Source organism: Fistularia commersonii, chromosome 32 (assembly GCF_037954325.1).
Source record: "Fistularia commersonii isolate RoL2024-O1a breed Wild chromosome 32, RoL_Fcom_v1.0, whole genome shotgun sequence".
Lineage (NCBI taxonomy): Eukaryota > Metazoa > Chordata > Actinopteri > Syngnathiformes > Fistulariidae > Fistularia > Fistularia commersonii.
Genome location: NC_141315.1, coordinates 3,867,503 through 3,888,798, shown reverse-complemented (window position 1 = coordinate 3,888,798; position 21,296 = coordinate 3,867,503). Strand labels below are relative to the sequence as shown.

The 21,296-nt window shown below is 42.5% G+C and overlaps 1 protein-coding gene across 2 annotated transcripts in view; it reads right to left on the bottom strand.

Moving 5' to 3' along the window:
* The window catches only part of adkb (adenosine kinase b), a 112,643-nt gene that overhangs the window by 42,824 nt on the left and 48,523 nt on the right, over positions 1-21,296 (bottom strand). For both annotated transcript variants that reach the window (XM_086139566.1, XM_086139567.1), the window contains exon 6: positions 20,352-20,460. In XM_086139566.1, coding sequence (XP_085995692.1) covers positions 20,352-20,460 — 109 coding nt within the window. The remainder of the gene's footprint in view (positions 1-20,351; positions 20,461-21,296) is intronic.

Genomic DNA, 21,296 nt, shown 5'->3' with positions numbered 1-21,296 from the left:
GCCTCTTTAATTCTGATCTACTTGGTGTTACTGCCGGGAATGTTCATTTCAACAAACGGTTTCCTTGTTAAATGAAAGTTAAGATTTTTTTTTTTAAGTGAATGAAACATCTGAATCATCCTGCCAATATGTTTTTATATATTTAAAATGCATGAAATGACCTGAAAGATTTCAATCTGCCAGGGTTTCATTATAGATATTTTCCATCATCTATTTTTACCTATTCACTTCAACAACTGTTACTAATAGGCCCTCCCGCAAAAACAAAAATAGAAAGCTGTTTCCCCCCCTTAATTTTCTGTGTGCTGACTGCAACTCACCCTGCACTCACACTACAGTCTAAATAGCTCTGGAGCCCACTGACACAACCACGGTAACACTCACAACTGGTATTGCAAGAGCACTAAAATCAACCTCAGAAAAATCAATTGCCTGGAGGCAAGAAGTGTGAACTTTCATACCCTAAGCCCAATTTCCTTGAAAGTGGAGGGCCTAAATCAAATCAAGCCAAGCCAATGCACCGTGGAATTATGCAAAAAATGACACCGCTATACAAAACGACCGCTGGTAAGGAATACCGTCAAGGCCAGGATATATTTGAGCTTGTTTATTCAGCTCTGATTGTTTTTGCTTTTATTCAGGGCAAGGGGGAGATATATTGAGTAGGGGTGTAAAAGTACAGAAAAAAAAAGCAAAAAAAAAAAAACCGATAAGGGTATGAAACACTACATGTTACTTCTTTTATCGCCGCAATAACAATTTTTGAAAGAATTGATTTGTGGTTCTTCTTCGTTATGACTTGATTTCGGATAAAACCTGAAATTGCTTTTCATTGGGGGGATGAAGGAGGGCCTCATCCCTACTACAGATAATCACAGTTGATGAAAATACCTTAACTGGGCTTAAAAGTCTCTCTTTTGACATTTTACGGTAAATTCAAAGTTTGAAATAGTTCCTGGTCTTAGATGCTCTGAATTACTGCAAAAGTTATCGCTGTCTGGTAGACTAAACAGACATTTTCTTCCCTTAAAGCACTCAAATATTTGCTGTGTTGTTTGTTTCCTGCTTCTCCCACTTGAGAGTAGCATCTCAGATTGAGATGGATGTAATCATAGCCAAAAAAGAAGAGTCTTTCAAGGTATCAAAAAGAAACCTCCAAAACAAAAAAAAAAAAAAAAATGAGATGCTGCAAGTAGGCGTCAGGGTTGTCTGCCAAAAAAGCACAAGTAACAGGGTGAAATGCGTGAGATGTTAAATCAAAATTGTTAAGAGACATCGTGACGCTGATTGCCTTTGACGATTCTGAAAGCGAGAGTTATTAACAATAATGCAATCGATATAACCTCTGTATATTTGACTTATACACATCAGGGGCCAGGGCCGGCATCCACACGGCCCTTGCAGCAGTCAAACTAAGAAATAAAGGCTAATATTTGTGATGTGTGGACATGTTCGCTTCCAAAATAAAACACCATGTTTCTACTGCATTTATATGCCTCATCAGCATTTTCATGGATATGGCTTAATCGTCTATTTTTCTACACATGGTTGAATTAGTTACAAAATTATCCATTTAATATTCCTTTGGTACCATAATTTTGTTTTCTGCAAGACAGATGAAAGCATTAGCACGGTTTGCCAAGTAATGCAGAATACAAAGTCAAAGACGGAGGCCTGAAATGGGTCATTATTTGTCCCATAAAAACTTTCCTTTACATCAACACAAGCAATAATTTGGTGATTTGTGATGCTCAATAATCATCACGTTTCATACGCTCCCTAACTAACGAGGTGAGGAATTGACAAAAGGTCATTTATACAGTTTTTGTTGTAAAACGTACTCGTTTTTTTTCCCCTCTTGACAAAATCGGCAGTTAGCATAATATTAATGGCTGCTTAACGTTGGGACGCGTCAGAGTAATGCCTGGTGTAAAGCGCGATGCTGGTATAGCTGCTGATGACTAACTGACACAGCTGTCATTTTCTCCCACCCACTTTGTTTAAATAGTGAATTCACTTGAGTGTCTCTGTGGGCCTCGGGGTAGCGTTTCTGTCATAAAATTAAGTTTTGTAAGTGGGGCTGACAACGACTAGTCTTCGCTTTGCACCATGTCCAAGTCAAGAATATATGGATTGGACTAAATGTTTATATTAGGATGGGAGTGTGCAAGCTGTGTAAGCCACAGTAAGAAAAGCACTCCAACAGGACATGAGTGCAGATGTCTGATGGAACTCCATTCAAGCGGCCACTTTTGGGGTCATGTGTTGTTACCGGCTTCCACTCTCAGCAAGCTGCAGCTTTTTTGGCACGCTTGCTGAAAACATATTTCATCAGACATTAGACTGTTCATTACAGTTATGAGTTGCAGTTTCTAAAAAAAACAAAAAACAAAAAAAAAAAACAAGTTGCTTCAAAGTTAGGCTTTCATTCATACATTATTTGCTTTATCTGCTTATCCTGCAATTTAGGATGCTATCCCAGGTGTCACTGGACGAGAGGCGGGTTCACCCTTGATCGGGCACCAGTCGGTCATATTTAAATCACACACTAGCTCATTAATATGTCGAATAAAGACATACAACTATTCACTCTTTCATTCACACATCTGGGCAATTTAGGGTCTCCAATGAACCTACTGCATGTTTTTGTGCAATGAAACTGGACAACCCCAAAGGGGAGACACTTGCAAACTTCACACAGAACCGGAATCAAACCGGGGACCTTCTTGTTGTGACGCAAAAGCGCTAACCACTGCTCCACCGTGTCGCCAGTGTGCTCTCAGCTTTAATTAAATCATCATCAGTCAGTGTGTTTACAGTTAAATCACCACAGACAGTATCAAGGTGGAAATCTCAAATCAAGAGCTTAAACTGATAATCATTACAGGATCACAGAGTGAGTAGTAAAACTATATATTCGCTGCTGCGTAGATAATAAACCCACTCAATCGTGATCATATAAAGACCAGTCACTGTCTCATCTGACTAATCCTGACGAGAACCTCTCAAACAGGCGGGAGAATCATCGTCCGCAGCCACGTACGTTGCGCAGAGCTCAAAGTCTCTACGGTAAGTATAGCTGCCTAAATGAGACACACGGGATGTGAAACGCTTCGCTCGAATCGGTGTATTATCTGCAAATAATATAACGATAAATGGCTGAATGTGTCCCTGGCGACGGGTGACTTTCGTTCAAAGACAAAAAATGTGATTAAAAAAAAACTGGAATTTGCTATCAAACATGTCAGTCAGGTTGAAGAGTATCCATTACTTAATATACACCCACACTTAGAGCTTAGCCGCAACATGAAAAATTACCACTTAAGGGAAAAATAAACCTATAAAGCCAGTCTGAGGAGCAGGAGGTGGAAGGTTGCCTTCTAATTGCTGGAGGAGAGAGAAACCATGTTAAGAGTAAACAAAGTCTGATCGATGGTGGGGATTATATCAGAAAGAGCCTTTGGCCTTTGGCCAAGGAGCGCATACACACTGGTTTCTGTCTCTGATTCTAAATGGAAGAAAAATAGCCAAGGCAAGAAACTGGCAAGTTAAAAGCATTATATTTCAAATGGTTGGTGGGGGGTAGAGTTTAGTACAATTCTAGATATGACGCGTAGCCAACTATATTACATCTTGACTATTTGTATCAGACAGGAATGCCGGTAGATAAGAGAGCAGTGTTGTGAGTTTGATGGAAGACTGTTCTGGCCGGGGGCTTAGCTTTAGGTCAGGCTATATTCCCCCCGGTGCTGCAGTGCTGTGTGTGAAACCTCTCCATCACCACGAGCAAAACTTCAACGCTCTGTTAGCTGGTCACAGCCGGGGAGTGTAAAAAAAAAAAAAAAAAAAAAAAAAACATAGTCTGTATACTCTCAGCTTCAATGTGGCAATTGCAATTCACATAAGCCACTTAAGGAAATCTGCAGAGGGAGAGAAAAGGGTATAAAACTGAGAGGAGCTTACGAATTATTGGAGCCTTTTAAACGTGGAGGCACCTCATCAGACAGGGTTTCTCTTTTTCATCAAGACTTGTAAATGAGTTCACTCCAATGGCTTAAAAAACCCTTAAAGGTATTAAGTCTGAAAATCACATAATTCTGTACCTCTGTTCGAAGCATGTTGATGATGTAACATGAATAAAACCCCTCTGTTGTGGAGTTGCGGGGGGACATGAAATAAGAAAGTAGGTGCGCGATAGGCAGAGGCTTTTTCCATTTCTCAGTCGTTCGGCACAAAAGACACACCGATGACTTGTGAATTCATTAACAAGCTCCTTTGAAATGTCATTGCATTCAGGCCCGTATACTGGATTCACCACATCCAAAAGGACAGCAGTCTGTTAAATATCAGCATTGCGTTCATATCAATAAGCAGGTGTCAACTTGGAAAAGGGACTGATTATCTTTTTCTAATCCCCAAAGAAATTAAGCGAGATTGATGAAAGTGTGCATATACTCCACACAAAGCCTTGGGAGTCTCTAAAGCTGTTACCATGGTGGTATCCCATTAGAATAACAAACATTTCCCCTGGATGTTTAACATCGCTTCCCAGTGAGCGCAGCCCTCCCTAAACCTCCTCACTCTCCCTCTCTCTCAAGCACCTGCTTTCACATTTTCCACTTCTAAAATTCCACCAGCTGCCTGTAAAAAAAAAAAAAAAAAAAAAAAAAGGTGAAATATGAAATGCAGTTACGAGAAAACTTGAGTGCCAAAAAAAGGACTTTTCTTCAAACCCGTTATAACTTTCCATGGGAATAGAGAGAAACTTAAAAAGAATAACACTTCCCCTTGATTTTCTACTCCTACCACTTTTTTAAGCAGGCAGTGAATTTCCTGGAGTGATAAGGGCTTAGCCAATGTAATCCTCAGAGGACCCTTCTCTGGCATGCTAGGAATCAAGAAACCTTTTCCTCTCTGTAAAAAGTAGAAAAAGACAGAGAAAGAAGGAGGCAACAGTAAGATGGGAAGAAGGCAGAAAGGCAGCCAGCATGCCATCTCCCACACACGCAGACAAATGCAAATTACCGAGTGTAGAAAGAGCAGCCGGACTCGCCTCAGCTTGAGATCAACAGAGGAATATTGATATGACAATGCGAGGGGGTTCCCTGACACAGACAGCAGGGGCCACCAAGATGCTCTAATTGGCCTCATGCTAGGAGGGCGGGAGCACCCATAAATGTTTCACGCAGATTGATTCATTATCAGTTTGTTCGACAGGCTGGGTGGGCCTCGTAAAAGCGCACCATCTTGAACCAGCGGCGTGTAAGTCACTGTCACGGTGACAGGACGGAATATATCATCCCGACCTTTCGCTTCAGATATTGAAATGAGAGTCAGAAACACGACTTGCCACACTGCCGGGCGACTACTCTTGCATTTTAAGAATGCCAGTGTGGATAAGTAGAACAATGATAGGTGACAGTGCAAAGGAGAGCATTAAAAATTTACAAATATCTCCGCTGTTAGGATATGCCAAGCTGTGATGTGCTATCTCTGTACCTCACGCGGTAGGTCAAAGCTAGTTGGCAACTTTGAGGTGTAAATAGAACCTCACGAGGATAGAGGAGAAACTACAGGTACGAGATAACAAAACGCATTCACTCCCTCTTTTTCATGCAAAAATGCTTTCGCGAGCAAATCGATTGGCCGCGTGCGGTTACTTTTGGTTGTAACGGAGATGATTCAATGGCTTCCGTGTCATTATGAAAGCTTACACATACAAATCTACTTTAACATTTGCCTACATGAAAGGTCATAAAATATTACAGCAAAAATCGCTCCCAAGTCCTAATGTGGTTAAACTGACATTTTAGCTCAATGATGAATGTGCGCAAATTATTCAACATCCCACAAAAACTAATCTGTCCGAGCTGCAGGCTTCACAGACACACGGAGCTGCTAAAGATCACTGGCAGCCATTTAAGAGCCGTGAGAAAGGCAGTTGAGCAGCTCAGCTTCTCGCTGGGTGGTTGGTTACATGTGGTTGACACATTTGCATCTTCAAAGATGCACACAGACAAACTCAATATGTGTGAGAATGTCTGGGCGGCATGTGGAAAAAGCAGAGTCCTTCCTCCAAAGAGGTTTCCTCCCCCTGTCTGAGACCATACGACATTTTGAGGGTCTTTATCTGTCAAGCAGATGCTTCAGCGGCGAGTTGTAAACAAGTTGCTTGGACTGGATGCACGGGAAACAGTTGCTATATAACGCCCAGCACTGTCTTCTCTGCATCAAGCTCAAAAGGCACTGCAGGAAACTACAGATCAGGAGCCATTACACAGCACCAAATATGACAGGAACAGTGCTGCACATTATTTGAGCTCCAAGACTCATTCACTCAGTGTCTCTTCCAATGAGCGTGAACAATGCAAGCAGAGTGCGCATTGTGCTGCAGAGCAGGAGACTGTTTGGGGGTAAATTACAAACGAGGTCTGTGCAAATTAGACGTGATGGCTTCATAATACATCTGAAGTGTCAGCTTCTCCAGAAACCTATCCCCGGGCTACACTCGCATATCGACACTTTGAACTTCCAATTTTTCCTGCCAAGCCGCAGCAATTGCCCTGCTGTAAAAAAAATCATTGTAGCATTACAGAACACACCAGATCAACACTGATGGCAATGACAGGGTTACTAAGTTGAAGCAGTTAATGAGCTTAGAGCTGGGTTTCCAATGGAACACATCATTCACTATAATACATTGGCTGTGAAGAATTTCAACACATTGTCTGGGGTTTTTGACATACTCTGTGGTAATAAGTGCTCCGCTAATTTACATAGCAAATTAAATTAAGTGTTTTCAAAATCACGGACATGGGTAAATTGAAAGTCGTTTCAAAGAGCCAGCCCGGAATTCTCCGAAAACGAGAAAAGAAATTGCACAATAACGGGCCAGAAATCCCCTAAAAATCTTCCGGAGATTTAGTCTACATATTCTATGAAAAAAAATAAACGCGTCTGTCTTCAGCAAGCGGGCTGCTTTTTTGTATCGCTCAGCCGGAATTGGGAATTCGCCCCCAAAACCGAGGCCGACATTGTGATTTGTAAATATCAAAAAAGCGTCTGCTCGATCTTTTTTCCATACCGCGTAGCACCGTAATGTATTTCACAGTAATACAGACTGACAAAAAGGATAAACAAAGATGGCACGTATATTGGATGAGGTAATGAAGGTGATGAGTATCTCTAAATGTTCGGAAGAATTAGGAGCGCTTTTAATCCTGTGAGACCACTTATCGGTGGAAAAAGGACGAGGACTACGGTGGGGGGGGGGGACGGGGACGGTTGTATTCTCCCAGGAATCATCCGGGTCCGTGCTCACCCCTGAATCTCATTTACTGAGAAAATATTTGCAAAAGGCAATCACGCCTCTTTGATTTATGATATAAGTGAGTGTTCAAAGGTATAATCATAAATCTCAAACAGGACACGGTGTATGTGCAGCTGTTGGCTATTTCATATTTCTGCTGAAACAATACAACAAAGAAGTAATTTAACTGTGACTCCTGATGTGCCGGTAGCCACCGTTTGTCACCAGTGGAATGAGGGATTGTGATTTCCGCTGAATAAAAAAGCGAAGCACGCGTTAGGCAGGATGACAAGGGTCGAATACCTCAGCTGAACCGGAAAAATGACCACAACGGGGGAAGTGAGCTAAAGTGTGCCCGAGGGATGAGCAGAGAGAAAATATGCTTCCTGTAAATAATGGCCAAGAGTTATTTACTCACAAGGCTCAACATTAAAGCTTCTCACAATACTTAATTAAATCCTATTTATATTTCCCATCGACAAGCGAGTAATAAACATACTGTGGGATGTTTTGCGGCGATGCATCAATATTGTTTTCCCGACTACATAATTAATACACCCACTGACATGACATGGATACAATTTAAAAAGACCATCGGGGTCGACGAGAGCAAGAAAAATCAAGTTCATACATTTTTCATGAACCGCCGAGTTACCCAGCCAAAGTTCTAGACATGATGTTTCAGTTAACAGAGACAAAAAGGGGGCACACACACTGAGGGAGTCAAAGATATGGCAGTGTAAAATACAACGTTGGGATTTCATATGCAAATGAGCATTTCTTATAATGTCCGTGTCTCTGATCAGACACCCAGAAACCCACTTTGATTGCCCTTCCAAGCTCTTCAGTTTAAGATAAAAGAGCCAAACTTCCACCAATGTCTGAAAATCTGAGCTCTGGCATCGCCGCAGCCGCTCAGTGCTAAGTAAAAGTGGAGCATTCTTTTTTAAACCATATCCTCCTCGATTGGCGAGGCTATAAATATATATTTCTTGATTTATGGGAAGACAACCCACACAAGTGTAGAGAAGAATATGTTTTGCAGCGGATTTGGACAGCGATGCTGTGTTCTGCCACTGCGAGGGGTGCCTTTCAGGGGCCATTCCTCCTCATTCAGAGCCATTACCACCCCACTGTCACTGTCAGTCCGTCCCCTCACCCATCACAGAGCCCAGAGCAGCCCCACAGCCCGTCTCAAACCTCACAACTAAATCACATTCAGCGCACAAACGGCAGAGTCCGTGCAGCATCTAGTGTATCTAATCTAATCTGTCCATCTCCTGTGTCCCTACACATGCACATCAAAACACACACACACACACACACACACACACATATACACTATGTCGGTTCCTGGGAAGGCAGGCCAACATCTCTGAATCATGTACATTTCCGCTGCGTGTGGTGAAACAAGGGTCAGTAATGCAAATCAGAAATCAGGATTTGCCTTCATAATTGGAGCTTTATCAGTTCATTAAGAAACAGGCAGGCTTCTGTGAAATGAGCATGCAATATTATTCCCATTAAAACCGCCAAAGGAGAGAGCACTTAGAACATATCAACACAAGTCCTTGGGAAAAAAAAAAAAAAAAAAAAAAAAAAAAAAGAAAGAAGCAGCTGTGATTGATAAGGTTCCTATCTTGTCAGCTAAAAAAAAAAAAAATACAGCCAGGGGAAGGAGCAATTTAACAGAAAGAACAGGGTGAACGTTCACAGGTGGTCCTGATGAACAATCGTCTGCCCCTTAGTCCTCTAATGCCAGATACAAAATGGCACATCTTATTAAAAAATTGACAGATTTATTATTACAGTTGTTTAACCTCTTCGTAATCAAATCATGCCGAGGGTTCAAGGAGACTCGCTCCCGGTGAATTACAATCATTTTAGCTTCATTTAAATTCTCCCTGTGCGTCGGAGGTCCGGTTACCCGATGCATGTACATGTCACGTTTACATCCGGCATCAATCATAAATGTATAATGGGGTGATGGAACACTAATAATCGATCTGAAATAAGCCGCTATAATGAACTCGAAGCGCTACAGTCTTGTCAAAAACAACCAGGCGACTGGTTTTCACCGCTTTTATGCAATGGCAAAGGAAAATGATGGGTTCAGCCGTTATTGATCGGTACAAGTTAATATTCCAGGCCCTTTCTCGCACCGAGACCTATCCCGCTATTCCGAGTCTTACGGATATGAACGGCGAGACGAGAACGTAGAGAAGTGAGCTGGAAGAGCCGCATGGGGTATACACATCTAAGGTTTCAGGAACGAAAAGTAATTATCGCGACCCGAAAAACTCTGAGGTGACATCTTGGGTGGCAGCGCGGTGATGAGCGCAGCATGTCATCGGACCCGCCGGGAGAGGACCGACATCAGCTACAGGACGTTGATAGAGCAACGCTTTCTTAGTGCTGCGGAGAAAAAATACAACTGAACGCCTTCAGCAAAATCAATACATTAAGAGCCAGCGGAATGCAAATAGTGACTGCTCGGGCACACAGGATGATGCGCCATTAGTTATTCTAGCTCCATTCAATGTCACCATTAGCCTTTACAGTGTCAGATTCGCTCAATAAAGGGCATTATTTCCAAAAGGATAAGCGTTGCATTAATCCTTTTATGCTGCTTTCAGCAGGATAGTCTCCCATAGCTAATATTAATGTGCCAGGTGTCAAGAGTGAGATGGCTAATCCTGATAACTCAGGATGTACAGTCAACTTTGCAGATGGCTATCTGCCCCGGACTGGCACTCTTAATAGGCACAGGAACAGGATGTGCTTTTAAAGCGTCTCTTCCCAAACATCATATTTTCAAGAAAGAAGAAGGAGAAAAAAGAAAAAAAAGAGATAATTTTATCATTTTAAATGGGGCTTTCTGAACTGAGAAGATAAGCCAGAGAACGGGGGAGGACAAAATAAAAATGATGCTTGCCTAAGAGAGGAAAAGCAGCTTCCTGATATAGTCCTAGCTCCCTCTTTAAAGCTGACACCTAGAACATACAGTTTATCAATTATACATGAAGCCAGAATCCATCTTCAGTTGGCAGCTTGTTTGGATCCAGCGCAAGCCCTCTCAGTGGTGAAATGTGTCTGGGAGCCCCCATCCCTCCTGTCGCCTTTTTCCACTCGCAGCCTGTCCTTAAATCAATCCCTTTTTAGGCCTGAATTTATTTTTCCTGTAACAAATCTGTCTTGGCAAATGATGTCACATAAGCGGGGAGAATGACAGCCTGATGTCTATGCGGGGAACATCAACCTTGCTCCAGCAGCCTCCTCCCAAGGTGAGTAATCATGCTGAGGAGCGGTGCAGTGTGTGGATGCCAGCCAGAGTCCAAACAAACCCAGAGTCTGTTGCTCAAGATAAACAAACCAATTAGGGGAAAGGCATGTTATTTCTCAGTTGGTGGGATATTTACTAGATGGAAAATAATCAATTCATTCTTATTTCCACAGGGTGAAGCCGAAAAGTCCTGAGCAGAATAAAATCTAGGCAGAGTGGGAGAATAAAATTATTCATGAGAAAAATAAATAATGGGACTAAACTACCTACTAGTCATGTAATTAATCCATGCAGGCTCAGTGGAAGGAGGAGAGCACTGAGGGGAAGATTCATCATAGCTTTTCGCCCCTCGCTCCCAGGGATACATGCCCTTCTTGTGTGGATGAGTCAGCTTACATCTTCTGACAATTGTGAGCCAAGGGCTTTGTCAAAAGGAACCACAGTTATTGTTTTGATTGGTCCCCCCTTGTTATGTTAGAGCACAAAATGCTTTCAAATGTGATTGCGCCACAGCATCTGAAAATAAGGCACGCACATATAGAACATCAAAAAGGACGATGTCTGCTTTTTATTTACGGAGGACAATAATTTGGCACTTTGGCATTCTCCCTGGCCTCTCCTCCACATTGCAACGAGCAGCCCTATCAGTAATTGCAGAGAGACACTCCATTGGCCGGCTCGAGCATTAGACGACTGGGATCGGTGTGTATGACATTCAAGCTGGCCAATACAGAGGGACATGCTAATCAAAACGGCTTTGGCCACATCCTGACAGTGCGACCGGAGGTCTGCGTTGGGTTGGGCTAGATGTGCAGATGCTTTGGCCGCCTCTCCGCTCTGCCCCCTCAGGGTTTGGGCACCAGGCTAACCACTGGCACAAGAGTTAGGACGCCGGGGGGGGTGCAGGGGGGGGTGCGGGGGGGGGGGGGGGCAGAGCCTAACAACGCCACACATGAAAAATAGATCAGAGCTAGCTTGTTAGTATGGCAGGGACACAGGGAAAGAGGAAGAGAGCGAGACAGAGAGAGGAAGGGGAGGGGAAAAAAAAAGAACTGGGTTAAGAGATTTAATGTGCTGCTGAAAATCTGACACTTGCCAGAGGTCCAAATGTTCCACCAGAGCAACAGCAGCCCTGCCGGCTAAGTCTCCATAAAGCCTCCAAAGCTGCTTACAATATACACTTGAGAAACAATAGATAAGGTGAGAGAAAAGTCGACACTCACATACCAATTTATTAGGTACACATAGATAAAACTAAGGCGATAAAAGGCAAAACAACAAATCCTCTCTTTGTGAGGATCCAAATCATCTGTATTGAATTTTTTTTTCCGAGAGGTGTCGATTTATTCTATTTTTTCATTTCGTTGCCGTCATAGTCACGTTGCTGAGCTGCGCTGGATTATAGAGACTTTTTTTTTCTCATAACTTGTTTTAAATGTATCTTGTTGTTTGGTCACACAAAAAAAAAACTTTGAATAACTTGGGCTGAGGAGGGAGCAAATATGACACATAGCTATATCTGGAATTATGCAAACACCTGTATTTATTAAGATTGGTGAAGCAGTCAAACATACATTGCTGTTTATTTCATGGTTTTGAATTTTATGTGTGTGTGTGTGTGTGTGTGTGTGTGTGTGTGTGTGTGTGAATGAGTGAAAGGATTCTAAAAACTAATAGCTTCCAAAGGAGAGAATAAAATATGACCAAGAATCCAAGGTACTGATCTGACAGAGCTCTTCTTGCTGGAATTGGACTGTCAATATCAAGTAAGTAAAGAAGTAAATATTCAGAAAAATATTTTACACCCTCGATAAATTAGATAAATAATTAAACCACTTCTATCTTACCAATTCATGAGAGTATTGCTTCACTTGAGTCTTTTATGCTGGAAATTTAAATGACCTCTTCTTATGAAACAACCCGAGCTCAAAAAATGAGTTTCATCATGATAGCTCTGCAAATTGATCCTCTGAAAAAGAAGCAAAGCTTTGGCTGAAAGATCACAAAAAGGTTGTTCAATGAATTGTATATTTCAAATATTTTGATGAATTTGATTAAAGAAAAGATGTGTTATCTAGTGGTAATAGAAGGAACGAAGCCTTGAAACCACCAAAAGTGGTTATTTCTGAGTATATTCGTGCACCCATACAGAGAATTTATACTGTACAAATCTTGTGCAATATGAACCGGGAAAAAATAAAAGATTATCCTCAGAAGTCATTAGGCCCCTTTAAAAAAGGGAAAGACAAGAAAATTTACTGGCAATTTATAATGGATCCAGGCCAAACAAGCAGAAGGAAGATATGCACTGGCTTATTACAGAACATAAACAAATTACAGCAACATAAAGGGGAAAACTGAAACCTTGCAGAAGGAAATCATTCTCAAAGAACAGTTTTCAGCATCTGCCACACAGAGATGCACATCTGTGGCGACTCTTTGTAGGCCAGTTTTACTAAACTCTCAGGCTGACCCAAGTGCTGCGGACGCTTTGCAGTGAAGAGAATAATCCAGCAATATTTATTCAGTCAAGGTTCTATGCTCCAGTGTGATAATATAACAGTGCCTGACACTTAACTCTACTCACTATCTAGCCCAGGAGACACACCATCCGAAAGCGTCTGCAGTTCCATCATGTGAATCTTAATCAGATACTTAGCCAGTCGAGCAGGTTTTTACTCTCCCTGGTGAGAGTATCAACACACGGCCATCAGGCACAATTCGCAGCCGCAAAGTGGCTATTTATTTTCTGCTCTGCATTACTTGACAAATTATTACTCACTCTATTCAATTAAAGCTGTGAAGCCCACACAAATGGCCACAACACCCAAGTGTAGGACTGAAACGTCATCCTATGTTGTTGTTTTTTTTTTTTTTTTGTTTGTTTTTTTGTTTGTTTGTTGTATTTTTTTTTTTTTACAACTTGGTGTTATGAATAGAAAAAAGGGCACACTCACGGCATGTGTTTTGATGCAGAAGGAGAGGAAGGAAGGGGGTGATGGGAGGCAGAAATATTGTTAAGGCTGAATTATTTTATCACCTTTGCAGTGAGGGAAACAGACTTGTTGTCAGAGGAGCAGATGCACACAGTAATCTGGGGTGAGAGGACATTCTGTTTTCCCCCGCTGAAGGAGAAAAACTGTTTTTACAATGAAACATGGGTGTACAAGGAGGAAGTAACTGCATGCTGGTAGAGTATTATGGACTAAAGCCTGGAGGCCTGCCAGCGTCCAAAACATGCCCAAGAGACAATTACCCAAGATACAGTGGATTAAAGCATTTTTCCCCTTGTTGTTTAAATTAGGGGGCTGGAAATAAAGACCCAAAATAAAACCAGTTTAGCACTGCCAAGTCTTAAGTACTTCCACACACATTTCTTTCAAGAAGAAATTAAATAAATAAAAAATAAACCGCGCACATCTAAACCTAAACAGATGTAACGCGGTGTGACAAGACACCTCCTTCAGCAAAACAGCGTGACATTCTCTAAACATCATCTTTAACCATTTCAAACAAACATACTATGGTTTGATTATAATATTAGACATTATTAGACAATATACATCATATATATATATATATATGAATCATTAAGATTAATACAACTGTGATATATTTTTAAAAAAGGTGCCTCTCAATATTCTTATATACTGTTTAATTGTATCATATTACTCAGGTCTACATTATGGTACACAGCTGAGTAATATGGGATTTATGTGGAGTCAAAGCCACTTTTTCAGCATTTCCGAGTAGTAAATTAATTGTTACTTAATATTTATGAACCTGCTAGAGCATTCTGAAGTTATCTACAGATGTGATTTTTTTTATCAGCGTGCCAATTAAGAACCATAGCTCTTCTCCTGGGAACCTATACAGTATTATAGCAATGCATCAAGTGCAATTTAAATGATATCATGCAAGGGGAGCAAGTTATAAGGGAAAAATACAAACTATTGTTACTTTTAACAGTAGTGATGTTAGTAGTCATAGCATAATCATTATAATTTTTCAAATATGTAAAAGGACCATTATGTCCCAGACCATTATAAACATGTTAGGCAGCTTAAAAGGGCAAACTATAGCAATACAAATTTCATTTGTCAAACTTTGAACAAGTGAAACAGAAAAATCTGCAACCTCAGACTTGTTCCCATTGAAAATACACATCTAGATTTTTGCTTATAATCTTTGTGGAGTTGATGCTCTCCCTGCGTCTGCATTGGTTTCCTGCGGGTTTTTCTCCCACAGTCCCAAAACATGCAGTAGGTTAATTGGAGACCCTGAATTGCCCAGACATGCGAATGAGTGAATGACCACACCTCTCGGGCTATGACACCTGGGACAGGCTCCCCTCCGTGGAATCAACCGAAGTATAAGCAGTATTGATAATAAAGAGAATGAATGGGTGCATTCATTCAAAAAATGTAATACAGAAGCAAACATGGTCAATTGTAAACAGATGTAGACGTGCGGGGCCACCCATGTGTTCTTGTCGAAGACCTGTCAATACGATCACTAACTTCTCTCTTTATGTCCCAAACTGAAATGACTTCCGATGCCATATTTTGATTATTACAATTTTAATCACATTCACAGCCGTCCTTATGTAGTGAGCTCCAATCTGGAGTAATGTCATTGTACACAACCTATATAAAACCCAGCAGACTGGTGAAAGTCCCTGCTTCTGGCACAGCTTAGTCTCTCCATCCTAATTTACCAAGCTCCACCCTCTCCGGCCTGCAGGGCTGTGGAGCTGGCTGCTCAAAGGCCGGGACAACCCACACATCCCACTGGCAAGTGACACCCCACAGAGAGTCAATCACCAAACCCACACTCCTGACAGCTCATTACCTCTCAATTAGGCAGGTGCACCTCCGCGCGCAGACTTCTGACAAATACAGCCCTCCCAGATGCATGTTTAACATTTGAGAGAATTATATAGTGACAGCAAACACTAAACGCCTCATCCTTATCACTTGATTGCCTCAAGATTGAAATCCTATAATTGGCCTAGGCCAGTGGGAGAAAAAAAAAAATAGAAAGCCAATAAATATGATGCTGTCAGCTTGTAATTGAACAATTATGAATTCATATTCATAAGACACTTGCTGGCAATTATAAAATGCCATCTGATTACTTACAATTTGAAACGACATTGTGCCTTGCTAAAGACACCGTAGCGTCGGCCTAATACAGAGAAGACAAATCATAACAGTCTATTGTCCACTGGCGTGACCTCCGGAGACGGGAGACCTGCTGACACAGGGGCTCGGCCGGTGACGGACAGATTTGGCACTCGACGCTCTTTGTCCCCTAAACGCCTACATTCCCTCGAACTGCAAAACAACTTTTTAGCACCAATGGGGCACAGATTGTGCACATAACAAAACAAGCGAGAAGAAAAAAAAAATGTTGATCCCCTGAGAACAGATTCAAATCAAGATGAAATGATTTACAAATCTATTTAATAAGGCTTGCCAGAAGTCAAACTTGGCATGTAAATGCGGTGGGGATTAAATTTCATCGGCAACCAAGACTGTAACTGATCGCCTGCAGACAAAAGGGGAGCCTGCCAGTTTTTTTTCTCCCTCTTCCACTTCTCTTGCCTCCCTCCCTCACTCACTCCCTCCCTCTTTCACTTCACTGCCTACATTTTGCCTCGTGATCCCTCCCTTGCTATGTGGAAGGACAGGGGCAGTGCAGTGGTGCAGTGTGGAGTGAGGACGAAAGGGAGAAAAGATGGAAAAAAAAAAAAAAAAAGAAAGAAAGGGATGGAGGGAGGAGATGGAGACAGAAAGGGAGGAATATTTGGAAAGGAAGAGCAGTGGCGGTGGGGGCGGCGAGGAAAGGATAAAGGAAGCGAGGGAAGCTCAAGGTCAGGATGAGGACAGAGTGGTCCTCCGAGTTGGAAAGAGACACACAGCCGCAGTCCGCTCTGTGCTAATCAGCCCTTTGCCTGGCTGATGAGGTGTCAGTTAACTGTCTATGTTGAAAACCTCTCCCTTTGCTTTTTTGGCAACAAATTGCAGGGGCTGGTGGGGCGGAGTAGCAATGTCTACGTGTGTGTGTCTATGTGTGCCACTCTAGGGTGTAAGCAGGCTGACGTGCCGCTTGTGGTGCCAGTATTGCTCTTTTATTTTTTATTTTTTTCTACTTCTGCCCTCCCCTTCGGCTCTCTTCCTTGCATATTATGCTACAGTGACTGAAGCTGAACTCAGCTTTCCCCTGCAGTGAGGGCAAGAAAATACCAATTAATGCTAGGGAGGTGCACTAGTGTTAACAGTGTGCAAAACAGCAACTTCAACTTGCTGCACTGTTTCAAAACACAGTGTTATCCCAGCTGCATACACATACAAAGTGATTCATTTCACCCATTGCTTTGTCACTTGTGGACATGCCAGGTCTTAGTTACCTAGGTAACCCTCTTGGAAAATTTTCCCCCCACACTTCTCAGCCGTCAGTCAAAATAAATCTTTACAACAGTCTGTACTGTTGTTAATATCGTGTCACTTAAGGTTTACCAAGATTTTTAGCACCACCACCCTAAAATAAACGTACCGCGTGTCCTCAGACACGACGAAAATACGAAGGTTAAAGAAACGGGACTACATCAACGCAGCTGCAAAGTACAACCATTTCCTGTATACTATGATTTCTAGTCGCATATCATATTATATTGACTATAAGACAGAATCCCTAGTTAAGACAATCTAACAAGTAAAATGAAGTTTGTTTGACAGGAAAGGTCTTTGCAAATGAAGAGAGCAGAATGTATCGAGGGCAATTTCTCTATCGCAATTATACCGTCTTAAACCCAAAATCTTGCTTTTTATGTTTAGTAGGTGATGAACAGGTTATGATGTTTTCCGACAAGAAATTGGATGAATTGAAGTCTATTTTAAAAGGTGAAGAATTTTGATAAGCTATTTCTAAATGTGTTCACGTGCTCAAATCATCTTGTGATACCCTCCGTCCGTGTGCCGAGAGCCGCGCTGTAGGAACCCCTTGCATGAGTTGAGATAGGTTTAAATCCCGCACTCTCTGTGTCACCAGGGGTTGTTTTGCCCATCACCGCAACCTAAGTGGCTTCATTTCACTGACATCCTATGGCCTCCGGTTGCGGCACTGCTGCTCGTCTCTTCCTGTGCATGCAGCTTAACAGAGCTTGTGCTGTTAGCTTAAGGGGTAAACGAACAGCTTCCACAGCTGTGTTCAGGTTTGTGACCTAACAGCACTGCAGCTTGTGTCTCTTTGGCTGAGGTTCGTGTATTAGGGCAGTTGGCAGAGGAGACTGTCTCCTCCATCTATCCTTGGGTTATTTCTGACCATCTGTGCCCAGTCATTAAAATGCCCCTTTTTAAAGTCAATTGTTTGTCCCCCTTTTCCCCACCTAATCTACTTGCTCCATACATGACCAGGGTATGGACTAAGAGGATCTTTTATATTGCCGAATGTAAGTTAGGAGGGGCCATTTTATTAGCCAAAGCTAAGGAGAGCTGTGGAGCCATAGGTTAATTCAAAGTGGCATCATGGAGGATGCATCAAGCGGTGGAGATCAAATTACAGGGCAAAGCGCTCAGTGGTAAGAAAAACAAGCCAGTGGTATGCTGCAGAATGTGTGCGTGCTCGCTGTGTGTCTTTAGCAGCAAGTGCATGTGTGTCTGAGAGGATAAGGGGAGGATGGAGAGGAGGAGGAGGAGGAGGGTAGTGTCCACAAGGGGGGATGGGGATAGAAGGAAAGTGGCAGTGGAGGAAGGGGGAGAAAAGGCTAACTGGGCCAGCATGCATCACCCCCACCAATTAGAGTCACTCATCTTTTCCTCGCACAATGCATCACCCTCCGTTTCTGATGTTTACAATCATCAGGAAAAGAAATAACTGGAAACATCACTGCAGTAAGCAATGGCATTCAATACCACAAAAACATATCCTCTGCCTGAAATGCGTCGAGCCATTCCTTCTCTCCCCTCATGCCTTTGTTATTGGTCTTTGTGCAATGATTTGCCTAAGGACCCAGATTTCCTAGCAACAGCCTGCCACCAAACATTTGGCAGGAGTTCAACATTCTCTCTCTTTGTGAGAAATGGCAGTGCTGCCTCCCTGCTCTGCGTCTGCCACCGGCCCTGCTGCTGCCGCCGCTGCTGCTGTTGCCGCCGCCGCCGCCGATGCTGATGCTGGACGAGCCAGACGGGCTGCAAGAGCCCTCTAATAATTCTGTTTTCATCCAATCACACCACATAGTAGCAGGGACCTTGAGAGCCTCTGCCAGGAATCATCAATCATCAATCTTTAACACACGCTCTGACAATCGTCGACGCACGGGCAAGGAAAATAACATGCTAACGTACAGGCACACACGTGTCCTTACCTGTAATTAAATTTACAGATTAGCGTGTACAAGGCTGCGGAAAACCACCCGGCAGTCATTTTAATTAAAATCAACAAAGCACATTTGCACACAGCAGTGGTTAGTACAATGAGAAAGGTGGGGGAAAAGCAGTCTGCTTGTACATTGAGTAAATATGTCTGAGTGCTCTCAACAAGGTTAATGGAGAGAGGCCTTAGTGACCACCAGTCCAGACACGCCACACTGTATTAAGTGGAAATAGTTGTGGCAGTGTATCTGGCCGAGTATGTTCGAAGTGAGAATGGAAGTCTAATAAAGCAAATGATCCCCCTGTTTTGACAAAGAGGCCCTGGAGGGACGCTGAACACTACGTTTGAGATTCCAAGCACTGACAAACACCCATTTGTGGCCCTTCTATCCCCCTCAAATCCCACGGAAGCTTTTCCCTGCGCGCAAGACTGTCGGATGTGGGCAATGCCCAACTGCCAATTTGCAGAGGATGTGCCATGTTTGCTAATGTGAAGCAGAGGCTAAAAAGGAGACCACACAAACTCTGGAGGAGCGACAGACTGATCTGCATTCTGGCACAAATACTGACAGCTTTTTTTAATGTTTGTTTCTGCAACTGGCAGGCTAATTATGAAACCTCCGTCATTATTCACTACAGTAGTCTCGTGTTTACGGGGCTTGCAGGGAACAGGGAGAGCATTGTGAACTTCATTCGGGACAATATGCCAAAGAGTATGTTGATTGCTTTGCTGCAATGGTGATTTATGCCGATAATGACCTGCTTAAAGACATGGAATGCAGCGCAATTTCAAGGCTATCATCTTGATGCGAGATCAGAGAATACGCTGATCTGCCAGAATTAAACATAATCCCAAACAGAGAAACATGAGCATGGCAGCCCATCCTTCTCCAGGAGCTGTAAGTGAAGACATTACCTCAGTAGTGCAACTTGAGTGTGTGACTGTCTGAATGAACATCTGTCCTTCTCAATCTGTATGTGTACGTGTGCGTGTGTGTGTGTGTGTGTGTGTGCGTGTTGTCTGTTAGGGGAACATTGTGTTGGGGGGGTGATGCTGAATGAACCTGCATAATCAATTTTCACACTTTCACAGCACCTGTTGCCTTGTCTTCACGTTAAAAGAAATGAATGAATGCATTACATGTAGAACAATTTCACACTGCGCTGCAGTTTCATGCACAAAGATGAGGGGAAAATGGGGAGAAAAGAGCTGCATTGTCTAAATAGGTAACATAGCTCATTTCACTTGACAAAAGATGAATGGATATATTGACAATGCAGAAAGCACACTGAGGAATTTCCTGAATAAAGCCTCTTAACATTTTGTCCTCCTCTGGCAATAGAGTACGGAAGCAGTCATTTGAATGTAGAGGGTCTCACTTACAGCAATATAATAGACCTTGGCTTTCTTCACCAGCTCCCAGTTGCTGTCCAAGTCCAGGTGTTTTTCCTTTTTGTAGCAGTTTGCCGCTGCCAGGTTAGCAACGAGGGACCTGCCGAGACAGAATCCATAAATCTTCGGCTCTGCTTATCATCCATCTTAATTTTGTTTCAAAAACATCCCAAAAAACACGCAAACGCCAGACTTTCCTTTGTTCAATTTAGAAATAAAAGGATGATAAAGGTTTCCTAGAATGTCTCACCAAAGGTAAAAATAAGTCATGCGGTGCCTGTCTTTTTGTTTTTCAAACACGGGTTGTCTTAGAAACTACGAAAAAAAAAAGCTTAGAATATACAAAGGGCTTTTCAGAACAACACTCAGACCTTCGAATTATTCACATTACAGTATCACAGCCGAAGTGCAGTGTTAACAAATACAGAAAAGAACGGAAAGACATTATGAACACTCAAGTTGATGAGGGCAGGAAAGTAAAGCCGACGGTATTATCTTAACACAGCTCATTAGCCAGTCCTCGCATGCCGTCTCTTTACGAGCGGCCATCAAAATGAGTGCAACCATCATCACTGCTTAAGGGAAAATTGTCAGGCGACCATATGACTGGAAGTACATTCTCACATGGCTTGGTTACAGTGCGGTAAGTTGATCACTGGCGTTGTGCTGAAAACTAAACTGTGACAGCAGGTTTGGGACTAATCTTGACCCGCGACTCCGGTGCTGGGAGCAGGTTAGAGCAGCTACGACAGCGTCAGAGTCAAATGTCATTCAGGGTTCCAACGGCTCAAAGCAAATGAGACCGGAGACTTTTTAATGCCACTCGGACTGAAAGTCAAAGCAGAGATTGCATAAGATAAAACGTGAGGAGAAAAAAAAAGCGGGATTAATAGGGAATACTGAAGTGCCTTGTGTAACTAGAGGCATGCAAATGAT